Below are 26937 nucleotides of genomic sequence, written 5' to 3'. Positions count from 1 at the left end.
ACTTGAGGTATGTTGTTCTTTATAACTGAGGCAAAATAGACCTCTTATCTTTGTCAATAAGAATATGTTCAATGTCGTAAGCCAAATCCGATACTCTTTATGGTTAAGATCCTAGGGAAGTGGAGTTTGCCTCCATTGTGAACTCTACTCTGGCATGAGCCTCAGCCTCTCTCTACCTCTTTCGCGGGCTTTTCTGTTTTTTTGAAGACCTTTTTTCGTTCTTTTGTGGCAGTTTTCACTGTCTCCTTCAAGAGTCTCAAGTCGATCCTATGTGGTTATGTCTCAAACCTTGGTTGGCAGTTAAGCCACCCTCAAATTCCCTTAGGGGGAGGCACTGGCCAAATCTAGCACGGAGTGGTCCGAATCTAATGGTTTGGATTTCAAGGCTGGAGTTCTAACACTAAGGTGAATTCCTCCTCTTAGGCCTTAGCTAATGCAGGTATGTGCTTTCTCTCCTAGATCTATTGCTTCCCTACATAGTTTTGGTGACTTTATGGTCTGTTAGTTGGAGGGGTGAAAATATGAGAAGATAGAAAATGAGGAATGGATAAAAAAGTGGGAGTTTTCTCTCATATGTGTTTGGTTGAGAGGATGTAAAAGATTTTAAAAAAAATTGAAAAATGAAGTTGGTATAAATTTATAATTATGTCTCTCTTAAATTAAACAAAATGTAACACTTTTTTATAAATAAATAAAAAATTGTATATAGATACCTCCTAAAAAAGAGCACAAGCCTTGATCCAAAACACGACACACACATATATAAACCAACACCAACACAGTTCTATCAAAAAAGAAAAAAGAGAGAGAATAAAAGAAACAAATAAAACACAAGAAAGCAAATACAAATTAAAAATAAAAAAAGGCAAAGAAGAAAATGACAATGAAAAATATTGAAATTTACAGGGGAAGAACCAAGGGCAACTTCGTCCAACTAAAGCCTCACATTCTCTCTTGTATTTTCTCTCCGATTTGGAGAGATCAATCTTTGGTAGGCTCAGAGAGAAAATAGCCGAGCTCCACCTTTTTTTCCTCCCTTCTCTCTCCCAACCAAACACCCATTTTACCTATTTTCTCTACTTTTTTTTCTATCCTCCCCAGAATCACCCCAACCAAACATACCCCTTAAGGTTGATTTGTGGAAAACATGGGCCGTCTTCTAAGTTCGTATTAACGTCTGTCCTCACATTGTTAAATCAACTTTGTTTTTTAATTATCTCTAAGAGTTTAGATCTCCCCTTGTCTATACTACATTGTATACTTTTTGTTTTTTCTTTATACTTTGTAATTATTTAATTTTAGTAATAAAATTTTCTGCCGTTGCCTCACATAAAAAATATATAAATAAAAGTTTTGAATGTTGATGCAACTTGGAAGCAAGACCAAGCTTGTATAGTAACAGCTAGAATCCACAAGGGTGAGGCCAACCAAGCATGCCCGTCCAAATTTTACTGCGAGTTCAGCTGAGGTAGCAGTAGCCATGATGACCCCCTTAAAAAAGGTGTGGAGTTGACACCAATAAAATATTGGCCTAAGATATAATAAGTGGAAGGGGATGCCAAATTGGTGATGAAGGGTGTAGATTCCGAAGGAAAGCAAATGAACTGACAGATAGTTAATGTTAATATTATAGAAGAGATTAGAGAGTTAGTTCAAAACAACTCATGCAGTGTCTGCTTGACTAGCTTATTTTTTGTTAACTTATTTTACTATTCAGCTTATTTTTGCTACTATTCATGAGTCTTATTGCACTTTTTGATACCATTTATAGATTCCACTGTACTATTTTAACTAATATTTATTTTTATTTACACTACTTTCAACAACAAAATTTTAATTTCAGCAAAATAAGCAAATCTCAAAGCCGTAATATCAATTTTGTTGGGTGAAAAAGGAGAAAGTATTGCTCTCTACTCATCTTTGATAATTGCTTACTTTGAAGAGGAGAAAATATCGCGCTCTACTCATCTTTATGTACTATCTATATATGTATATAATATATATCAACATTTACATCCCTATCAATCAAAAAATTATATACACAGTAAAAAATGATGAGAACAGATTTACACTACATAATTCTTAAAGAGCATCATAAAAGTAGCTCATTGAACAGGACTCCTCCAACTCCAGCACAACTGCTCCAAAAACAACAAACCATTTTTAAAAATAAAACAAACACAAATCTCAATATTCATAAAGTGAAATAAGTTCCAAAACTTGAAAGGGGTGTAAAAGGCTTACTGTTTAAAAATGACTCTCCCAGCCATGCACCACCTGCATTTCATTAACTGCTTATCCTCCTTACCATTCAGATTAAAAAATCTCCATGTCATCAACATCAGTGCTGCCAGTTGTGGTTTGTTTTCTCAGTCCTTGTTAGGGTTTTTCATCCATGGGGCAATTATGCTATCTTGTGTTGCTCATCAGAATGTAATTTTCATAACACTTGTTCATTTGACATTGCCACTCTTGATGGCAGTCTGCATCCAGTGTAAAGGCCCCTTTTTGGGCGCATTTAACTTCAATTTCTCTTCTTCCTCCTTCTGTGCTCTCTTTTTTTCAAGCTCAATCTGCTTGCAGTTTTCCTCATGTGCTCGTACAAACATCCTCACAAAGTTGAATAGAGTAGATACGACTACATGACATACCAAATAAAATTAAAGACAGAAAATGATATCCTTTAGAAAGGAAAAGGAAAATATGTTTACTGCAAAAGTAAAGACACAAGGTTATTACTGCTTGGCATAACTGGGAGCCAAGAAATGTAAAATATATATAAACCTAATAAGTATCAATTAGAGAAATTCTAAAAGCTAATATATATGCAATTGATTGTTCATCAGCTCAAAGAAAAAATCACAAGAATAAGCATGAAGGTCAAGCATTGCCCAATAGGACAAGAAGTGAGGGATCAGGACCCTCTCAATTTGATTTGAAATGGAGAGGATCCATTTCATGGTATAGATTTAATTCTTCAAGCACCTAAAGGTGTACATGATGCCACATCATTCAAAATCAATTCCACCAAAAACGGAATGATAATTGGTTTTAAATGATATGGCACCATATTCACCAATATATTCGTGAAAACAAAATCTTCAAATTAAAATGGACTCTATCCATTTCAGAATCAGAATGGGAGGATCCTTTTCTAGTAGTGAGCATGTTAAAGATGGCTCAGAGACAAGAGTGCAGAAAGGTAAACGAGGGAATTAAGAAAATAATACATGATACCTATCAGAAATAAAGAACAGGTAGACTTAATTTTCTTTAACATCTAACAGGAATACAAATTAATCAAAACTATAAGACCAAAAATACCTTGCTCAAATGGACACCGGGCTGGATCTTCCCCAAAATACTGAGCTAAGGCATCAGCATTTCTACCCTGAAAACATTGAAATTCAGATATTTGTCTAGTAATGCTTAAATATCATCTTGCAAGCACACACTAGCATCTGAAACAAATTCCATCAAAATAAACTCAATACATACCACATTAGTATAAAGTGAAGCCAAAGACCTCACTTCAGCTTCAGCATGACCAAGGAATTCATTTAATATCTGGACATTTCCCAATGAAAGATCAAATATTAATAACTGAATTAATTGCAGTGAGAAAAATAAATCTAAAATAAAGTAACTTAGATTTTAAAGCAGTTGTAGACAAATGGCAGGTGTTTAAACAGGAAAAAAAGCCATGCCTTCTTGAGATGGTGGTATATCAAACAGAATGCTCTACCATGTTAGTGCACAAGGTGACAAATATTGCAATTATTTTGTGGTTTTATATCAACTATTAAGTCTTGTCAGAAACCTTTTAACTATAGTTTAAAAAAAAAAAAAAAACTAGTAAGAAACATTCAAAGTCAAGTTTACAACTGAACTTGCCTCGCCAAAACCCTAAATAAATAAATAAATAAAAAACTTCTATTGTTTTGACTGAATCTTTGTAGTTCTATTATTATAGCAAGTGAATAAGCTCTACCTCAAGTGGCACCACCTTCCCTTTAAAAACAGGGTAGATGGTAAAGTTGTGGATTTAAGGCCCGCATGTACAACTTACCAATAGTGGGAAAAACAAACACTATTATTACAGCAAGACTTTATAAGTTTTATCTTACATGTCATGTAATGTAACTTTTGCTGTTTCAGCTTTCAGTAACAATCAATAATGCAACTGATTTTGAGACCAAGGAATTTGACTAGTATAGAGGAACATCTTCTGCTTCCAGACCTTCAAAAGCAACTAATATAAATAAAGATTAAAATTATGTCCTGTCCTCCTCCCCTCCCCCCCCCCGCGGTCGCTCTCCCATTCCACAATATTGTGAAGTATCCAAGTCTGAGATAATTAACTTTCTCACTCTGAATGTGGAATAACTTTGATCTGGAATCTATAGTGAATATGTGCAATCACACCACCATTCAAAAGGTCCAAAAGTCTAGAGAAGATTTGCTGCCACAGATTACAAAGAATCACATCCTAGATAGGGTTTACAGATGTAACAGATACCATTGGTCTATCGCAGAAGTCCAATTAAAAAACTTTCAAGGTATAACTAGGAATAGAACTCTTAAAGCTTATTGCATGTCTCGAAGCAATGCATCTGTCAGCTGCAGGATATCATGCATCAACATACATAGAGAAACTCTACTCACATGCATGAACACTTATGCAGCCATTGCAGAGTACCTTGCAAAATTTTTCAGACACAGGACCATCATTTTCTGAGGCAGTCAATTCCTGTACAACTTTCTCCAGCCCCTTACTAATGGCCTGCATTTCCTCTGCCAGATATTTCAATTGTATCTGCATGGTAATAAATCTTTTAGCAACAAAGACACGTTATACAGAAAATGAACTGTTCCAGAAAAATAATACCCAAAAAATGAAGCAAAAAAAAAAAAAATACCTTTGTTGAAGCCTCCAAACTCACCAAGTCTTTATGAAAATCTAGAAGTTCTGGCAACTTCTCAGCAAGCACCTACAGCTTGCCAAGCAGAAATTGATTATAAAGAGATACATACAAATTTCCCTGAACAGAAGCATGCAAAAGTCCCAAAAAAAAAAATTTCATTGGACCAAAAACAGTAAAATAAGACCAACATGACGTGGACAAAATGGGGGAAGAATATGATCATCAAAGATATACCCAGGGATTAGTCAAGTACTGAAGAAGCGCCAGATAGCTTAATAAAATATGACCTTCCATATGACTGGATGGTGCACATGGGTCCATGTAGCAGACTAATTAATTGACGCCAGGGCTTACTTGAGCAAAATGAGATAATAAACAACTTCAGGTTAAGCCTAGTTGAATACACTTTATTCCTTTTGTTCTTTCACCATTTCAAGATTCAATATGCACAAAATGAGGGAGAATAGACTTCAGCACAGATTAACAGTAACACCAATATCTCCAAATGCCAACCAACAACAAATTAAAAATAGATCCAGATTCTGCATGAACTACAATTTTTCCCTCTCCAAATCAATCTCAATGGTGAGATAGCTCAGAAACACTCATATAGTGTCGGGTATAATGTACTAAAAGTCAATAATGACCATTATCCAGTTCCTTTCACCGATTACATGCTCAAAATTTCATCAAACTCCTAATGCCCTAAACTTAAAAAGGCACGTATTATGGATATGTTCAAACATATTTTCCACATATTAAACTTCCTATGTTAGACACAGCTTTGTCTGACCCCTCCTCACTAATGACTCCATTCAACCAACTACATAAGTGTTAATTTGTTAATACCTCTTCTCCCCTTCAACCAGATGCTCTTTTCTCCAACTCTGATAGGAAACAAAGAGGGGATGAAATTTTTTTTGTGTAGGATGTTAGCAATCATTTTTCCATACTGTTAAAGCCGCTCCACCAAATGCACTTGAAACTTGCCATCAAAACACCACTATCAAGCTGCATAAGGATGGCTATTTATGAGGTTGTTTTCTTCCCAGAAGAGTAGTATTTCTCTCACTAACTTTAATCAAGCTGCCTCCCTGGATATCCCTCCAATTCATTTCAACCTTTATTTTATTTTATATTTTTTGGATTTGTAACTTGCAATCACACCCAATATTCAACCCTCAATTACAATTTCTCATTCTTCACCATTCAGTCCTCTTTCAGGAAGAGCTCTCCATCCATTAATAATTCGCTGTATTTCTTTAATTAGAGAAGCACTTTATGCCACTTCCAGAGAGAGAGAGAGAGAGAGAGAGAGAGAGTCTCCTTCATCCAACAGTCCCATATTGATCTCAATTTGTGAAAAGTAAAAGGAAGTAAATGTTCACTTTCCCATTCTATCCTTAAACTATATGTCGATGTAAGTCTCCTTAAACTTTGTTTGTGTGAAACATGACACAAAATTTGGGATGGAAGGAGTTTTACTTTATGGAGAGAGACAGAATATGATGCAGTTGGTAGCAATTATTTTCCTACATCAAAATAATTCAATAGAATGTAGGTATTCAGAATCTAGACCTTCTAATAATGTCTAACTGCATCAAATACACAATCAAATAGTACATATACAATTTTAGAGACATGCCAAATTAGGAGATATTTAACTCTTTGATCTTACATTACACCAAAGACACCTTTGTCTGCGGGAACTTAAAGTGAGTTCTCATGTGATTACCAATGACAACAAAAAATCCCAAAGCAACAAGTGTGCCTGTAATTAAGCTAATGAGACAAGCTCGACAGAAAAATAAGCATCAGCAAAATCTAAAATGAACAATATTCTACCTTACAAAGATAATGCATGAGAGTCATCTTGTTGTTCCGGGCCCGTGTATCAGTGAGTTTAAGGAGACTATCCAAACGAAATCCAATGGCAGAACCTGAATCAATAATGTTATAAAATTATTGCAAGAAGAAAGAAAGAGGTATTGGTACTTCAAAAAAAAAATTGTACTGCACAGCTAAAGGCAAATTCCGATAGCTGGTGCATCTAGATAAAAGGTAATGCACAGCATATAAGACAAATGTTAATGCACAAACACATACACATTAATTTAGAGTAGTTAGAAAGTCTTTAATAAAATAGATAATTCATCCCAGATTTAAGCACCCAGTCATGAGCTTGTTATTTCAAGCACAAAGCAGTATATCTTGGAATGACCCAAATGGCATCCATGAGGTTGCAGGTCAAACTCCACCCTGCAACTCCAACTGACCAAAGGATAGAAGATTGGTACCGTCTTTTTTTTTTTTACAAGTAAATATGTCATTAAAAAAGAGAAAAGACATAGCCCATGTACACAGGGAGTGTACGAGTACGATAAGTACACCAACATTAAACTCTAAAAGAACAACTGTCAAGCATCTCAAGGAAAGAACCAAAAGACAGAAGCCCCAAAGCATATATCCATTCAAACAAAGACTTGAGGAATAAAAGCTTCAGTTCAGAAACAGAATTTTCGCATCCTTCAATCGTCCTGGCATTCAGCTTTTGCCAAATGCTTCACTTAACTATCGGTTGCTTCTTCAAGCAAAAGCTACCAATATCAAACTAAAGTAAAGCTATAATATAACAGAATCTTTGGGTAGATCAGCCAGTTCCAATACTAAAGACAAATATTTGACACCTAGTTGCAATTTAAAGGTACACTAAATTCCCAAGTTATGTTTTCCTGTTTTTTTTTTTTTTTTTTGGGCATTCTCGTCGGACCCAGAATGTGGTCATAATAGGGCTTAACCACATACTAAATTTTTTTTGTTTTTTTTTAGGGGGGGCAGCGGTACACCTTATCCACCATTGACTTGGGATGATTTCATTCTGCCTACCTGTGGTTTAACAAGTGACACTTTATACCCTGAGCTTGTCTTGTTAGAATTCACCATTAAAATAAGGCTAAAAGCATCTTTGCATTGCTCACTTCTTGACACAGGGTTGAATCCTTAAGGGATTCTGATACCAGTTTTAATGTAGGATCTTTAGGAATTCAACAATAAATTAGGCTCCTTGATTAGGGTTTGAGGTTTAACGGTTTACATAGGGTTAGATAATAAAAAGATAACATCTTGAATGAACTTGACGATTGTTTGGTGTTGAAACAATAAATAAAATGAAAAACAAAGAAAGATATACACTAGGCAATCACACCCTCAAAGCTTTAAAAAAGCAGCTAGAATTAAATAAAATTCAATCTCTCTATTTATAAATATTATTTACTACAATAAAGCTTTTATATAGACTTTTGCCAAATCTTTTCCTCAAAAGACTAGTGCTCCTAAATAACCTATTCCTAGAAAGACTAAAACTCCTAATAACAAATTTAGGTACTTAAAAACTTCTACGTGAAATAGAAAAAGGACTCAAAACATAAAATAAGACTCATGGGGCCTTTGTCAATTCCAAAAAATGTACAAATTATCAAACTACCCCAACTTTAGTAAAACTTAATTAAAACTGAAACAGCAACTTTCTAACCTAAACTTAACACTAAGACTCAATATTAACTAAAGTAGCCTATGAAAGGTACCAAGAAGACCCCACATCCAAACTAGATTACAATTCTTGTATCTTTTGGTATTTAATCTTGTTTTTCCTCGAACTCTTTATTGTTTGCATGACTTCTTCTTTTCTTTGTCTCTCCCACATCTGGCCAATCTCTCTCTTCTTTTGGAGAAAGAAGAAATAGACTACAACTAACACATCTTAGACTAACTGAAGGACTTACAAGCCTCAGCAGCAGCAGCCTTCACTACTGGCTGCTCACAAGGTTTACCTAATGTATCAAAACCGCTAAATCCATAGATTAAAAACACAGCTTCCTCAGATTAGATGTCTAAGCCTCTTCTTTCACATGGATAGGATGCACAACACATCCAGTGGAAGATGCAAAACAAGGTAAATTTTGGTAAATTCATATACAAAATCATGTGATATCAAGTGATATTTCAGTCCTCTTAAGGTTCTTTATTAACTACTGAAATCCCCAAAAGAATCCAATGCAACCCTCTGACCTCACTGGAAAACCATTCTCAAACTTAGCACAAAGCAATGCTGCCTGTTTTTGCATGTAGCCCTCAATTCCTTTAACAATACCCTCTTTAACCATTTCCAATAAATCTTGAGCCACCCTATAGCCCATCTTGTGATGCCTCACCACCAACCTGGAAGACCCTACACTCTCCACCATACATTACACCCACAAGGCAGTAAAATCCACCAATTGTAAAAGGAGGAAACCAAGCAAGAGAAAAGAGCAACAATCATAAAATCAAACATGCAAAAAGGATACCATAAGAATCTCTTGAAGCAATAAAACATGTAAAAAGGTAGGCATCCGGGTATCCAAACCATTCTTTTTTTTTTTTTTCTCCCTCTACAAGCATGTTAACAAGTCACAAACCGTTTTCACCACACCAGCTGTGAGTCCATAAGCACCCTTACCAAAAAATCCAAACCAATCCACCCCTTACCACCACCACCTCAAGCCACATGAAACCCACCCAAACCACCACAGGAAACCCACACCCAATCAAACCCATGAATCCACGGCCAGCCACCATAGACCCAATTGCCACCCCCTTCAAAAAGCCTAAACCATTCCCATCCAAAGCCACTCATGAGAGGAAATTGGTTAGATAAGGGAGAGAGAAAGAAAAAAGAAAAAGAATGAAACTTTACCTTATAATTTAACAGAGAAGTGTGATAAGGTGGGTTATGGAAGCTTAATGGGGAGAGTGAGAAACTCAGGGAGTAAAGTGTCACTTTTTAAAATACAGGTAGGAAAAGTTAGACACCCCAAACCAAAGATGCGTAAAATGTAGTTTCCCTTTTTTTTCTTTGCAAGAATTTCTACATTTTTTTTCACTCTTTACATATTTCAAACCTATATTATGCATATCCTTTTATAACTCAAGTGGCTTTATCACTACTGCAACATTTCTTTTCAAATATAATTTTTGTTGTATAAAATGATATATTATATGTCTAAAATTCAAATTCTTCAAGATGAAGAAAAAGTAATATACACTAATCAATGTAATTTTAACTCACCTCTTGCAGTTCCATGGTTCAAAGCATTACCCAGAGAAAGAATTGTTTGCATGATTCTTTTCAACTTGACTGAATTCCTGATCTGATAAGCACAGCAGTGAAAATGGCATAAGAGATAAAACTGTTCAGAAATACAATTTTGCAGACAGTAGAGAATCTAAAAAACAAAAAGTAATTTACCTCTTCAGATGCAGAATTGACAACATTCAAATTTTTTCTAAGGTCAGAAACCTGAAAGAAATACAAGACAAGCTTACAAGTAACAACACAAACAACAAGAGAAAGTATGTGGAAAACTAATAAATAGATTGTCATCTGACCTGATAACGGAACTGTATCTTAAAGGAGAAAACTCTCAACTTTGACTCTACCCGTGGCACTTTCATCAATTCTAAGAAGAACTGTAAGGAAACATTTTGTTATATATTAAACAACTAAATTAAGGAAAAACATAGGGAATGACTATGGTATACAGGCTGTCTACAAAAGAACTGTCTGAAAGCATACTAGTTAGTTATTTAGAATATGATAGAAAAAGAGAATTGAAATATTTATGAAAGTGATTATCCCACCTTCATCAAGATAAATTGAATCATATATTCAGTACTACACATTGTCCATCCCCCAAGTGGCTCATAGTAAGCACTACACATTGTATAATGTGCTTTCACCATATGGCTCACTACAAGCAGTATCCACTTTATTTTCCCATGTGGCTTATGGTGTTTTTCTTTTTCCACTATTTTCAAAATTTATCAACTACAATTATCATGATAATTTTCTCTAGGTAAAACTTTTTTGCCAAAGGTTCCAAGAAATATTGAAATGCTACTCCATTTGGAACTATTATCAAAAGTTCAAAGAAATTCAAATTAAGTTTTTAACATTTAATTTTATACATAAATATTTTAATAATCTCCTATAACTTTGGGTTTTGATCAAAACTGTCTCACATGCCAGGCTTCCACCACATAGCTCATTGTTGGTATTACATGTTCTTTCACCATGTGACTTAAAGTTCTTCTTTTTCTTTTTCTTTTTCTTTTTCTTTTTCTTTTTCATTTTTAACTATTTTGATGATATTAGACATATCTTTTCAGAATTTCACAATTAACCCATACACATCACACGCATAGTATTAGAGCTAATACAGAAGGACTCCCTCAATCTTTGCTTTTTCCTTCAAAAGAGGGATCTAGTTGTATTCGAAAAAATTTGGTTAAATTTTTCTGACTGAAATAATCCAACTGTGGGCCTGCCCTTTTGATAGCTTCATTATTCTGGTTCAACTTCGGTTGGGGTCTACCATGGGAGGTAGACTGCTTGGATTAAATATTATGGTTGTAACTTGAATGATAAGCTAGAAAATTGTAAAACTGCAGCTTAGATGACAGTCTGTACATCTTCCTTCCTGGTCCTATATTGATCTACTGAAAGCTTAATTTAAGTACAACTCAAGACATACTCTGTACATTCAATTTAATAGTGGCAGCAGTCCTGCTACCCAAATAAAAACTTACAAGTCAAAAAATTAGCTCCATTACCTGTTCACATTTTCCCAAGTTTTCCTTATTTCCACCATAACCCTGAACATTAAAGCATGATTACAACACAAAAGAAACATGAGAAAATGTGTACAGTACTCACAGTATGGAAATAAAATATTCAGTGGGTATGATATGCAAACATAGAATGGAATATTTCAACTGAAAAAGAAATCCAATACCTTTAGCAATTCTATCTCTTCTTTCGTTGGACAAAACTTTATGAGGTTCTCAACCTGATCAATATCTAGCGCTGACTCATCCAAGGCCAGGACTAAACTCTAAATGACATGGGCAAAGAAGAAACAATGTAAGAAGCTAATTTAAAGATCCATTTTATGGGATGAAATCTGTTAAATAATTCGTTGTGCATCACTTCAAATTCCCCAATATCCAAGGATGGTAGATATAAGCTGCCATAAGCTCTTCAGAACCTAAGTGTTTAAGTTGTTTACATTTGTCCATGGTTGTGTCTTTGACGCACTAAAAAGAAACAAGATTCAAGCAAGCAGAACAATATTACAAAAAGTCTCTAACAAGTTAATGCTTCTCATACAAGAGATAGTAATGGGCAAAATACATATATAAATTATCTTTTCTATGTGTGTGTGTGTGTATATATATAATATAATATAATATATATATATATATATATAAATGTTCTGGTTTTACCATGTATGCATTGTAATCAAACATTGAAACTTAAGTAAAAAAAAAAAAACCATTTGGTTCCACTAAATTAAGCACGGGTACATTTTTCAAGTAAGGGTATGGTACAATACGGGATACGGTAGAGATACATGTATTAATTAATTATTACATATATGTTTATTTATATATTGTTAGACGTTTATTTTTCAAATATTGTTAAGCATATATATATATATATATATATAAATTTTAGAGCTATAATGGATACTAAAGTGAATCCATAGCCATTAAATTATGTTTAGCATCCAAATTAAGATCCAACATAGTAAATAAAAGATAACTAGATAAATGTTTAATATTAAAACGAATATATAAAAAATATAAACAAAAAACCTAACAAGTTTGGGCTATCTCTAACTATCAGAGGGCTGGGTTATGAGTTACGACTGTATCCGAGCTGTACCACGAGAGCATCCCCAAACATATCGGCACTTAAAAAAAAAAACAGTTGGGACACACATGTAGAGATATCCCAAAAGTATCTGACACGAAAATGTATCGGATACGGGTACTTTAGCAAAAATGGAGTATCTGTATTTCCTAGCCACTAATTCTCAAATTTAGAAGATGTCTATCTCTATATTGCTTGTAGATTTATCTGAACAGTTTTGACCAATAAGTAATCTTACCGATCTATAGAAAAATGAATGAGGCCCCATCATAAATTCACAAATTGATCCAGGAAATATTATCATATGGTTCACACATTTTCATAGAAACTATCAATGCAAAACGAAAAAATTATATGGAATCACCAAAAAATAAAAGTGATTAGACCATTAGATTACAAACAAATTATGGACAATTCCAAAATCATAACAAATTTTCTGATAGGTAACTGTTAAAAAATCCCATATTGGTCATGTGTAGAACCTAATGTTAATTTATGCACTAGTTGGCAAAATAGCTTAAGCTTTAATGACGGATGCTCTAATTTTAAATCCCAGTTTGTTCTCTCTTCACTCCACATGGCAAGCCTGTTTGTTTTTGTTTCGGTTTCGGTTTGGTCATCCACCCCATTAGTCTCAGTTCTAGTCTAGGTTGGACTTGGACTTGAGAAGATGTGCTAAGAAATCCAGATTGGTTGCATTTGGAACTTGATATGGGTTTACATACTGGTTAGGCCTCCCTACTTAATAGCTTAAGCTTTTAAGTTGTATGCTCTTAACAATAACATCATGAGCTACATTTTCCTAATTTTTGCTATTCAATAAATATATTTAGAAATTTTTTTAATATAAAATAGCTAATATTAACACAATCAACTCTACTACACTGGAACATAAAATTGGAATTTGTCATGATTTCACGTTATTGGAAATCTAGATTGAGAACATATTGAAACCAAATTCCATTGACAGGATGAGTCATGATTTCAAATAGAAAAAGTAATTAAATAATGCAGATCAGTGGTGAAGGGCAATGATGGTGGTGGAAATGGATTATAAAAGAGACTCCATGATGGTACAGTTGCAAAGTTGGAATATATGGTAACTATTGGACTGCCGCCCAAGTTAAACTCCACCTTGAACCAAACTCATTCTTCACAAAATCTATGACATCCGTAGTATCTGTTTCCAGACCTCCATTTGATCTTCTGCCAAAATAATATACAATTTGGAAGGCATCCTAGTATATAGTACCTATATGTTAGAGATTTTTTTCTACACTAGGGTGGCAAGTTTATAATTAGAAAAGATGGCGTAAATAAGCACCAAAAAAAAACCATTGTCCAAGCAGCAACAATTTTTTCCTAAACATGCACACATTAAGATTCAGTTGATACAAACAATAATTACAGTCATGCCAGGAAAAATACCTAAATAACACACCCAAGAGATCAAGATGACTACCACAAAAGGAATTAATTGGCTACACTAATCAAGTTGAAGGAGTCAAATAATATGTCAAACATTATATAAAATGAACAAACTAGAAACATAATATTTGGCAATTCAAAACTGTAACCCATATACTAGATGTGGAAACACAGTAAATGTGGGGTTTTTTTTTTTTTTTTTTGCCTTTTTCAACACCATTTAAATATAGACAGTACAGTTTTTTTTTTTCTTTTCTTTTCTGTTCTTTTTTTTCTTTTTCTTTTTCTTTTTCTTTTTTTGCTAAAATAGACAAAGTGTAGTCATAATCGTAAGAAGTTAGTGTGTGTGTGTGTGTGTAGCTAAAGAGGATGTAGCACAGTGGGCATAAGACATATAAGGAATTATGTGAATAGATGTGGGAAGTTATTTAGTAACATGAGAGAGAGAGAGAGAGAGAGAGAGAGATAGTGAGTGAGTGAGTGAAGGAGAAACTAGGGAACATGGGTTAGTAGTTTACTAAAAAGCCCATATTATTAAGTAGTCTTGAGTTTTTCTTCAACTATTTTAATCTTAGTTGCACATCTCTGAACTTCTAATAAGTATTTAATTTTCCCTAAAGTTGTTTTGGATATTCAAACAATGACACCAAATGAGAAGAATTATAATGGTATAGATAACTCTATAGAACCACAACTCCAATTCCATGAAAGAAGAGTTTAAAAGCAGAGAAAAGCCATAAGGAGTAGCTTACCATCAAATCAGGCAAAGGGACTTTAACTTTTGAAAGCATGATTTCACAATTATATGCTCGCCTTAGCTCAATCTGCAAGAACCAATAAATTCCATATGAAATAGCAAAACTAGATGTTCTAATGATGATGACTAATGATTTCATATATGTATATAATGCGAGATGCTATAAGGCAAAAATCATCAAACATGCAAAAATACAATTAAGAAGAGGTTATCCCTATAAAAGAAAAGGCACCACACAATTTGTCTGTGCAGATTTAGAATGAAGTTCCATTTCTCTACTGGAATGCACGAGTGCGCCGATTGGGTCTGCGCACCCGAGTCCGATATGCACGGATGCGTCCACAGCCGCACGGGCGTCCATGACCTTCTTTTTTTTCATTTTTCGATTCGGCCCGCTACGGTCCAAAACAGGCCCCAAATCGATCCGATCTGGCCAAAATAAGTGTTTAAAAAAAAACATTAAAAAAAATTTGTCAAAACACACCGTTTTGACATCCTAGTTTAAAGAAAAAAACCCTAAACTCATCTCAAACTCTCTCGTTCTCTCCGTCTCCTCTCTCTCTCTAACCCACGACTCTCCCTCAAACTCCCTCCATCTCTCCTTTGCCTCACTGAACATCATGGAATAGTTATGTGTTTAGTATTCACTTTATTATCTACTATTGCTCTTAAATTGATATATGTTTACCGTTATATGCTTAGCAATATATAGAAAATATAAATAAAAATATATTTAATAATTTATCAATAAACGTATCCTGCCACACCCGCACCCTATTTTTTCAAAAATTGCCAAGTCATCGCACCGCACCCGCACCTAAACCCGAATCCACACCCATGCTTCCTAGTTTCTCAATCACCCAGCACTCTGAATGATTTTCCAATTATTTATATGATAAGCCAAATAAAAATACAATTACCAGGTAATATGACCATATCACTCCAAATTGATCACCCAAATGCGACCTAATATGAAGTTGTTGTTTCTAGACCCTATCCTATCCCCAGCATTATTTTCTACTCCACATTCAGAGGGCCTCTTACAAGAGACTAAGATCCTCTGACACCTGCTGGATCAGTGGAGGTATCAATCAACCACCCTCATCTACTGTTTGCCATAAATTCAAGCTCAAACTCCTCAAATGACATGACTCATATACCTGCTTCCTTTTCCACGTGTCCCCTATCACTTTATTACCTTATATCCTCACTTCAGAGCATCATAAAAGGGCAACAAGAAGCAGCAATGTGAGGAGATATTTTGTTTTGTCAAAAAGTTATGGGTTTATTATTTAAACAGGATAAGCTGTACCCCTGAAATTCCTTTCACAACTAGTTATTGCTGCTAAAGTTTTCTCAATCTAACCTTATTGCACTTTTGATAATCAGCACCTCCAATTACATTTCCAATACTTCTTCTTTTTTAATTATTATTCTTTTGTTACACACATACCCAATTGGTTGAAACCACAAATTCACTCTCCGCCTAATATTTCCAAGAGTTTATGTTCTCAACATGCCTCCCTCTGTTTTACCAATCTCTCTCATCTTCATATATTAAATATTCAACCTTATTGTACACTGCCTTATTCCCCTGAATTTCCAAGGATATACACCTAATATTTTCTAAGAGTTCATGCACTTAACATCCAATCTCCCACTGCTTTACAAATCTCTCTCACCTTCATATGTTACATATTCAACCTTGTACACTTCCTTTTTTTCCCCTGAATTTCAAAGGAAATTCATGCACTTAAATCCAAGTTGGAATGATATATGTTTCAGGAGGAGAGAGCTCTTGAGAAAACTAACAACTGGGAGTCATGATTTTCATATCCCATTGAATTTTAGGATGGAAGTGTGTTGACATTTTAACGAGCTTTGATAACATGTATTCATGTCTATCAAAAACTCAGGAGAGAATACTCTGAAAGAAAGAAAAGTAGGATGCCATGAACAGGACAGGTTCCAGTTATAATTTATTTTTCTCTTATATTTTCTCTGTAATAGTTTGTCAGAATAGGGGAAAATATAGAAATTAGAAAAAGATACCATGCAACATATGTTTTAAGAAAAAGCTAAGACCTCACTAGCTTGTGATAAAGCAATTTCTTGGTGGCCGGAAGAGTATACTGCATATGATGTAAGTAAAGATCAAAAATGTTCTCCCCTTTTGCCCCACCCCAAAAGAATTTTAAATATATATATATAGTGAGTGAGAGAGAGAGAGAGAGACGTACTTATCAATATGATATAATATATATATATACACACACAAACACACATATAAATAGTAGAGACCAAATCTGATAATCGGAGGCCTTCAGTGGGATTCAAACAATTTAAATTTTGATGAACAGATTTTTGTTTATGACGTAGGAGAATTTTGATGAATAGATGATCACTTAAAACCTTACTTCTATTACAAGAGTTACAAAAAGCAATTTGAACACCCTCAGTGTAAAATGTAAATTGCTGCATTGAAATGGTATTATACAACTAACCAGATTCATTAATTAATGATAATAAATTCTATCACATATGCCTGATATTGATTTTTCTAAAACACAAGAACTCAAGTGTTCACCCACAGTAATTAACTGCATGGGCCAAGGGGCCTAACCCAACACAACCCCTTGAGAAAATAACCAGCCAGAACTGGGCAAAGCTTGGTTTGTTTAACAGGATAAAACAAGTCATGCCAGTTCTAGCAAGGTGTAAGCACAGAAATTTTGAGTTGATGAAATATAGAGAACTAACAATAAGCTCCATTGCAGTAGAATTAGACACTAACCAGCTGAACTTTTTCAGACTTAGGTCCACAGGCACGGCGATTTGATTTTCCTCCTGTGCTTCCATGATCTGAATTTGGCAAAGCTGTAGAGAAAAGACTCTCAAGTTCTGACATGTCAAACTCTGGAGCCCTGGCACAGACAAGACAGGATAAGAACAATTAAATGTCCATGAGAATAGTACGAACTGAAAAACACTCTTTTCAGAAAGTGAGAGAAGAAATGGTTGACAATGAAGATGCATACTTAGTAGCTTCATCAGATTTCTGTGCCTCAGCCCATAAGCTTCCTGACATGGCCCTTGTCAACTTTAACCAATGATATGGCTTGAGATTAGACTTTTTAGGCTGAGCCAGATTTCTAGAACCTATACGTGATAGGCCACGTCCCTTTGCACTGAATGGAGCACCAGAAGGTGGTCCAGGAATTGGAGGTACATTTCCATTACTAACTACAGAGGAAGACTGTGGAGCAGAACTACCCACTTTCGTTAACCCATTCACAAACAGAGCTGGAGGAGGGGGTGGTGCTGGTGCTGAAGATGTTTTATCAGGACCTGAAGCAACTCTAGAATGTGGAGGAGGAGGAGGTGATGGAGGAGGGGCAGATGTAACTGCTGAGTTCTTTACAGGTAGTACAGAACGAATGCCAGGGGATGGAGGAGGAGGAGGAAGAGGAGGAGGAGGGTGAGGGGGAGTTGAAAATGAGTCTCTAATACTGGAAGATGGGAATGTTCCAGTCAAAGTAGGCGGAGGCGGAGGTGGGGGTGGGGGAGTTGAAAATGAATTCTTGACAGACAAAGATGGCGCCCCAGCCAATGAAGGTGGTGGAGGAGGGGGAGAGGGGATTGTACATGAACTCTTGATAGCAAAGGATGGAGATGCCTCTAAAGGAGGGGGTGGAGGGGGAGGAGGAGGTAATGATGACTGTATTGTGGAGGGTGAAGAATCTGCCGCACTTGAAATTGGTAGAGGCATTGACTGAGATGTAGGAGAATCCATTGAAGATTGCAATGAGAAAGGGGGCAGTGGAGGTGTTGTTGTTGGAGGAATAGGCACAATAGTTGGCTGTACAGGTTTAGGTGTACTTGAAATAGCAGCCAAAGAAGTGGGAGAAGGTAAAGATACTGTCAACGCATGCTTAACCTCTTCACTACTAGATGCAGCATGATCATGCAATAAAGCTGTAATGCCAAGGGCTGAGGGCGCACTATGGTATCTTGATATAGGCACAGGTGAACCCTGCAAAGAATTAGAATATGAAACTGGAGCAGATAGGGAAGTTTGAGGTCCTCTTTGGGAAATGATCTTAGGCTGGGCAGGCCGTTGGAGAGCAAACGGTAACTCTTGGGGTTCAATCTTCTTCCTAAGTAAAAGAGAATCTAGTGATGGTTCAAAAGAGGATGTAGATTGTTTTCCCTGGTCCATCAACGTGGGATCCCTGGTGATTTTATCTGAGGCCTTTAATTGTGATTTTAGATTTTCTGAAGTTGAATCCAGCAACAAGCTACCCACTTCTGCAGAATGCACAGGATCCAATATTTTTTGAATGGCATTTGATACTTTGATTTGTTGGAGCATATCCATCGATGTGAGGCACCTGATGTTGTTTTCAGAGGCACTGGATTCTGATTTTAGTTTTTCAAGAGTTGAATCTTGCAACGAGCTACCTGTTTCAGCAGTGAGAACAGAAGCGGCCTCCAGACTTTCCTGAAGAATATTAGATGCTGTGATTTGTTGAATAACATTTAGTGCTGCATCAGCTTTTGGATCTAGCCAATCCACATTGCTAAAAATCTCTTGAACTTTAGCAAATGCTTCCACAGGAAGCCCTTCTTTCTCCTCAAAACCAGTCATATCAATTGAAATAGGCGGACCAGCAGCATCCATATCCGAGAAAAGAACCTTAAAAAGAGGTCAGATCAAATAAGAGAAGTAGCAGAATTCACATATATTGCCACTAAATAACAAATTTGTTGTTGTGCCAAGCATAAGTGAAGGATAGATCAATACCTCTGCTCTAAAATCCTTGGGAAATTGATCCTTCACATTCCATACGACATCGATGTCATCACGATTAAGCATCAAAATATTTGATCTTATAAAGGCTGTATTGAACATAACCCGAAACATCATCTGTTCACGTTCCAGATCATCATCCAAACTAATGCACTCAAGAACGACATCACCTTGGATGTGGCAATGGATGTCAAATTTAACAAGTTCACAATCTTCCTGCAATAGGATAATAATAGTAGAAATCTTATTAGAATAATATACATGCAAATTGGGAGAATGCAATTTACAACTCAGTCTCATGGGCAACGCAACAACATATAGAAAAAATAAACCTTCAGAAGCAAATGTTAATGCTCCTGAGTGGGGTAAGAAGTGATAGTAGATCTTAAACATTAAATTGTGAGAAGGTACCAACCCAGTCAATTGAAGTATATAAGCCACTTAGTCCTGTCTAATTTTTGCTATAAAACTGGGTTTGATCTTAACTTCAAGGTCACTGCTACCAGTTTAAATTTGATTAAAATGGCAAGTATATGTGCTTAGTTTTGTTAAATTAAAATCCCAAAAAAAAAAAAATCTTAAGTCGAAAAATACCCAGAAATGAAGAAGAACTAAGCCACTTGCTTAAACAAAACCTTTGTGAGTTGTTATGGAGTTGTTCTTCTCTAATCTCCATCTCTTAAAGCAGAAATTACCTATCCATACATTGTATTAAAGATATATTCACTACAGAATAAATATTAAAAAAAAAAAAATAGATGATAATGATGACAACTGTTAGAGTAATGGTCGAGTGATTAAATTCACATTTCTTATCAATTTAAGCTTTAAGGACTAGTTGAACTTAGGACCAGAGCAAGTGGTCCTAAGTTCGAACCCTTTCTCCATTCTACCTCACATTGAAAGTAGAAACTTCCATATATCGGGACCATTTATTAAGGGCCAGTCTGGCCCACACACGAATGGGGGTGTTAGAATAATGGTTAAGTGATTAAATTTATCATTTTCTATCAGCTTAATCTTTAAAACTAGTGATAGTTTATCAACAATAATATTATTATATATTAACAATAACATGAAGAATGAATGAATGAATATATGATGACGATGATAAAAATAATAATAATAATAATAATAACAACATGTGAACTATTAGGGGGTAAATTTTCTATTTATTCCATGGTTGATTCATCTTACTAGCTGACCCATGACCAGAATTAGATCCTTTTTGTAAATTCTTATATAACAGCCTTATGATACTAGCATGTGTTTATCAATAGGAGTACCCACAATACGTTCATGTTGGAACCACCCCCCCCCCTTCTTTAATGAGAATGCCTTTGCTAGAACATAGTGAATATTAAAGGGATTAGGGATCACATTGTGAATTTAAAAACTATAAGGGTAGATATCCTCTCCATTAGACGCAACTATTAAAGAGCAAGATTTAAAAATGCAACAGATATACTATATGATAATGGCGAGAACAACTTTTATATTAATACATCATATGCAGTTCACAAGCTATCCCCCCAGGATCCTGCTTTGGCAGGACCAACACTAGGTGATAACACTTCTGTTTTCTTTTTCTTTCTTCAGTAGTTCACAGGAAAAGGGTGGGGGGAATCATATATACAAGAATTAAAAGACTTAGATTGACCTGATTGTAGTGCCGAACAAGTTTGCTCCTCTTTGAAGTCGAGAACAGAACTTTGGTGGTCCGATCAGCAGCCATAAAAGGATCCTGTCCATAGATCCTAAATATTGGACGGCAACCACCCGCTCCATCCATATTAGGAATGAATCTAATTATGACACAGTCTAACGTAAGGGCCCTGTCCAGCGGAGGCCATTCTGAGCCGACATTTCTTCTGGATACATACTGAAGGTACCTGATTTGCGAAGGCAATGGATTCAGTGGTGACATTAACTGCAAAAGTACCCGTGGTGCTTGCTTGTAAATCATGTCCAGAGTTTTTTGTTCACCAGTGTACTGCTTCCTGTAAATCAGGAGGGAAGCCAGCATGAAAGCCAAAACCGGCCATCCACCACGTTCACAATGCATCAAAAGCACATTTTGTTGCCCGAGTGACAGCCAGCTTTCACTTGATCTCAAAAAGTGGTGGATCATCTCCATTGTGAGTAACGGGCAACCTTCATAGTGTCGTGGATAATCCATCACCGTCATATCATATTCAGACAATATGTTACATATCTGGCTTTGGTTCTCTCCTTCTCGAAAGTTGAAGACCATGAACGAAGCATCAGGGGAGTGTTCGCGGAGTTGACCAACTATACCTCCTATATAGACTTTATATTCATCTTCTTCCCAAACATCCGTTGTGAAGCAGCAATCAAATACTACACACGTGCAAACATAGTGATCACAGCCATATACGTAAAATTTTCTGTCTATTCTTTTACAGCATGAAAATGAACAATGTAATTTATATATGCAGATCTAAGACACATTCATTCCCTCCAAAAGGACCAAAACATTCAAAACAAGGCAACTGTCAAAGGCTACATGTATAAGGAAGTCATTTTTCTTTGTTTATACAACAATTACAAATTAATTCAAATTGTATTTGTTTCTTTTTCAGGGTGTTCACCATCGTGAACATGATGTTCAATTTTTTTTCAATAAAAGTCTTATTACCTATCAAAATTCATACGTCTTCAGAAAACTAATTTATATATCAGAGTATTGGACAAAATGAAGAATGTAAGCAAAGACACGTGCTCATGTGTGTCAGATGCACATACACAGTCTACATATACATACATTCATGCATACATATTTACATATTTTTGTGGAGGGCATTAATTGCAATACAACCCTTGGCAAATATAGCATGTCCAAAATCTATATGAGGTCATAGAGCACCTAAGAACTTTCCCAATGCGGATTTTGGAAAAATTCTAACATGATGATAGTTCACAAACTGGGAATACTTCTTGACTGGTTTTCACTCAAAGAATGTCAATAGGTCAAGTTTCCAGAGGAAACAATTCAAATTCTCTTCAGATAACAATACAATTCAGCAGCCAGTCAAAATCTGTGTGACAAACACCGACATTGATTGGGTAAGGCACCACTGATTTCAATTGAAATGAGTTGTTGGCAGAGATTCTGGAAAATTACGTTCTCTCTATGCCTCATTTCTCTCAGAAAAATATTACCGCCGAGTGTGGGTAAATTTTATTACATTCTAACCTCCATCATCACCCAAAAAGAACAATGTTACGCAGCTATTTTTCTTCTTTTCTTCCCAAAGATTTTCTCTGGAAAAATTGACCAACAAATCTTTACTATAGACTGTGACACTGACACCACTTTGTTCATTTGACAGTCCCACTTCAACTTTCTATTCATTAACATTCTTAGTGCTTCCACTATAAGAAAAAATCTTGGTCTCCATATATATAAACACATGTTAATTACAAAATTAGCAACTCCCGGTTAGCATATGATGATAACGTGTAAAACCATGAACAAAACATTATGTATTTCACAAGAATTAAACACAATATATATCTTATAATGTCAAAAGGCACTACTATTACCAATGCATAAGAATTCACAACTCTGAAATCAAATGGCAATCACAAATTTAAGAGAACCCCATTAATATTCAACCCCTTCCCTATCATTTTTGGTCAACCAGGTAAACTGAACCGAAAGAAAAACATACCATAAACCCTTTCAGAGATCTCCAAAAGCCCTTCAGGTGGCTTTCTATAAAAGAACTTGCGGAACAAAGCCATGTTCTTTCAAGATCCCAAAGAACAACCACCCAAAACACAACACCTAGGAACGCTTAAACGCAACACACATTGCAACAAAGCTCAACCCTCCGTTTCAGATCACACAAACCCCACATGAAATAAATTGAGAATGGTCATAATGGCATTGAAGGTAGTGTCTATTGTGTGTATATTCAGGAATAAGAGGTATAGATTTTGCTGGGTCTTGAAGGAATACTTTTTTTTTCCCTGGGTATTGCTGTTGTCCTTGTCTTCAAATTCACACTTTTGTGTATCAGAGAGACTTAGCTTTCAATCAAGATAGAAGGAGCTCGAGAGAGAGAGAGAGAGAGTTTGGTTTATAGGTACATTCTATTCCTATATATATATATATATATATATATATATATATATTAAGAAATAAGAGACAGAAATGGAGGCTGTTAAGAAAGAGAGAGATGGGATCCAAGGATCTGAGGTTTGTCTCTGTCTCTGTTTGTGTTTGTGTGTTTTTGTTTTGCGCTATGAAGAAAAGATTGATGATAATGATGTGCCTGCTTTTTTTCTTTTTTCTTTTTTTCTTTTAACATTCTCTATTCCACACATTAGAATAGACATTGGATTAGGTTTGTACTTTGGTTGCTCTTGTGCGGCACGTGTGTATGTGTGCCCATCAAGGAACACCCAAAAAATATATATAAAAGTTACTTTAGAAAAAAGGAACTCATATTTCAATTTAATCTATTCTTTCAATAAGGTAGTGTTGTTAAATTAAATTGTATTTTACTAATGTTTTCTCCTTCCTACGGTTCAAAATTGATTACAAACTACCTTTTAAATTTAGTTTTAAATTGAATTATAAATTTCAAAAAGTATAATTAAAACTTGAAGATAAAAAGGGAAAAAATTAATGGCGAAATTACATAAAATGTTTAGGGTTCTATACCCTTTTCAAATTACATAAAATTTCATTTTGATTATTTTGGAAAGAACATGGTACAAATTAAACAAAAAGTTATTGATAAAATTTTGTGTTTCATCTAGGTACCCTGGTTTTTATACAAACACCTTCTCACTATGAGCAAAACTTTCTTTCCATAAATGGAGATTTCTCTCTCTAATAGTCTAATTTTGTGTTTAATGGCTGCCAAATTGATATATGAACAAGCTTGAAATGAAGCACATAGTTTAATTAATAGTTTCTCGCTTGTCTTTACTTCCGTTTAAAATCATGAAATTTAATAACGATAGTATGCAAAGGCATACCTCACTAATGCCTAATCAAATTTAGAACCCCAAGCAATTTATACTAACATAATCAATGAAATTATTACGCAAGTTAACTACAATTCCATACACAAGTAAATATCAAAAAATAAAAATAAATATCAAAAACAATTTATATTAACCACAAATATCAAAAAAGAAATCCAAAGCAATAAAGATAAAGTAGTAACAATCTAGAGGCAATTGTTACTACTTTATCTTTATCAAAGATTTGATAACAAAGTGAAAAATCAATGAAAAACCCTCTTCAATGGGAAAAATCATTATAAATGAATATATAAAATAGTCTATACTTGTCAAGAATCTTATAGTTCTCTGCCCTTTACCTAAAAAAAACTTATAGTTCAGCTGATACCTTATGGTTTTTATAATGAAAATATCCAAGGTTCAAATCCTTCCATCCTCATTGTCAATGTTGAATTATCACAAAACAAATATTCTATTCTCGCAAAATCTTTGTAGCTCTAGACTCTCTATGTAACCTCTACAAACACTCTGCTTGCCTTTCTAATGTTTGCACAAACTAAATAAAAGTTTCAAATAAGGGCTTAAAGCTCAATCAATGCATTATAATAATTTAAAAAAATGCCCATAAGCTGTTTTTTTCTTATTTTTGGATCAAATCACAAAGAGTGTTTTTTTTTTTTTTTTTAAGACTCAAGTAGACAAGCTTCAAGATATTCTTTTCATCATTGTTCTTTCTCACCAAAAAGTCATGCTTAATGTGCCTTCTATGTGTAGTTTTCTGTTATGCTTTTTGGTAAAACTTGGGATTCAAAATCTGATGATTTCACTTGAGCAAAACTCTTAAAGGTATATGTCTATAGTATATCAGGAGAAGAAATCTTATAAGACGTATCTTTATTTATATATATATATATATATATATATATATATATATATATATATATATATATATATAAGTGTAAGAAGATCATGGAAGCTTATTAATATATTACTAAGATACTATAGAAAATAACATGAAAGCATGGAATAGAACATAGAACGAGATACAACAAACTAAGGGATATTATTAGATTCAACAAGCTTTTTACAGGATTGGAAAACATAAACTGGGAAATATTACATAAGGTTTTCTTTTTTCTTGCTAACTCTCTCTAACTCTGCCGATCTAAGGATGCAAGAGGCCTATTTATAGGCAATAATTTACAAAAATATTGTACATTCAGAAGATAATCTTTGAGTTATGAAGGTCAGCTTGTTCTTGACATGTGTCCAAAGGAGTACGGGTCCTGGGATTGGAGTGACAAATGTCCTCTGGAATCAAGGGTGCTAGTGCAATAGTTATCCTCCTCCGGATATGTTGCTGACAAGAGATAAATATGATGTGGAAAAAGGAGAAGAAAGTCTTGCAATGTTGACATTTGTGATCATAAGGCAATAGATACAGTAAACAAACCTAATGTAGGGAGAGTAAAAAAGTCCACATTAGTGGCTTTGTTGAAAAGTCCACAATAGTGGATTCTGACTCTTTTTTTTTTTTTTTGAATATATATATATATATATATATATATATATATATATATATATATATATACACACAACCATCTTATAATAAAATTTGTTGTATATTAGGTTTATTTGATAGCTTATGTTGAGTTTTTTATGGCAAGACTATATGGGTTTTTATTTTTATTTTTATGAACGATTATGGTGGAGTTTGGATAGCACGTCCAAGTTTCCTGCATTCGCGTTTTGCTTCTTTTTTTTTTTTTTTTTTTAGCTCAGCCGCAAGTTTGGACTTTTCAGCCATGAACAGTGCACAAATGCACTGTTCATGGGTCCCACAAATTTTACTTTTTAGCAAATTTTTTATTAAAAATGGGTCCCACAGTACTATTCACACATTTAAAAATTATTTTGCTACAGTGTTTTCAGTTTTCAGTTTCAACAAAATAAGTTATATCCAAACGGACTCTATATGTGTTTATGGTGACTGGTGTTTGTGATGAATGAGTTTGGAGGCAACAATGTGGTTGGAATGTGATTCCTTTGAGAAAAGAGAAGAGGGGAGGGGGAAATTAAAATAATTAAATGTGAAGTGTAATAGTTAAATAGTGGACTACTCTTTTCTAATACTAGCAACCCCACCAAAGTCCTGATATCATATCATATTGAGTGACGAAATGTGGTGGCCATGTTGCCATAGCTAAAATTAAAAAAAAAAGAAAAGAAAAAAGAAGTCATATATGAAGTACAGCAGGACCTT

General features: G+C 34.8%; 1 protein-coding gene across 2 annotated transcripts; it reads right to left on the bottom strand.

The window, feature by feature from the left end:
* Positions 1 to 1919: 1919 nt before the first annotated feature.
* On the bottom strand, positions 1920 to 23918 carry LOC142615058 (formin-like protein 18). Of its 2 annotated transcripts, XM_075787743.1 has the most exons (18): positions 23369 to 23918; positions 21334 to 22034; positions 19668 to 19889; positions 17902 to 19559; positions 17658 to 17787; positions 14859 to 14930; positions 11759 to 11857; positions 11577 to 11618; positions 10353 to 10433; positions 10213 to 10263; positions 10033 to 10114; positions 6771 to 6865; positions 4920 to 4991; positions 4700 to 4816; positions 3499 to 3567; positions 3325 to 3391; positions 2245 to 2638; positions 1920 to 2138 (listed from the first exon to the last, which is right to left on the bottom strand). In XM_075787743.1, the coding sequence occupies exons 1-17, from the start codon at positions 23439 to 23441 to the stop codon at positions 2454 to 2456; spliced, it is 3816 nt and encodes a 1271-aa protein (XP_075643858.1). In that variant the 5' UTR covers positions 23442 to 23918; the 3' UTR covers positions 1920 to 2138; positions 2245 to 2453. The 2 variants fall into 2 exon arrangements, with proteins under 2 accessions (XP_075643858.1, XP_075643862.1); XM_075787747.1 differs by lacking the exons at positions 1920 to 2138; positions 2245 to 2638; positions 3325 to 3391; positions 3499 to 3567 and having other exon boundaries at positions 4771 to 4816; positions 4920 to 4997.
* Between the last annotated feature and the right edge of the window lie 3019 nt (positions 23919 to 26937).

Source organism: Castanea sativa, chromosome 1 (genome assembly GCF_040712315.1).
Source record: "Castanea sativa cultivar Marrone di Chiusa Pesio chromosome 1, ASM4071231v1".
Lineage (NCBI taxonomy): Eukaryota > Viridiplantae > Streptophyta > Magnoliopsida > Fagales > Fagaceae > Castanea > Castanea sativa.
The sequence above is the reverse complement of the archived record's forward strand: the minus strand, read 5'-3'. Positions and strand labels throughout refer to the sequence as shown.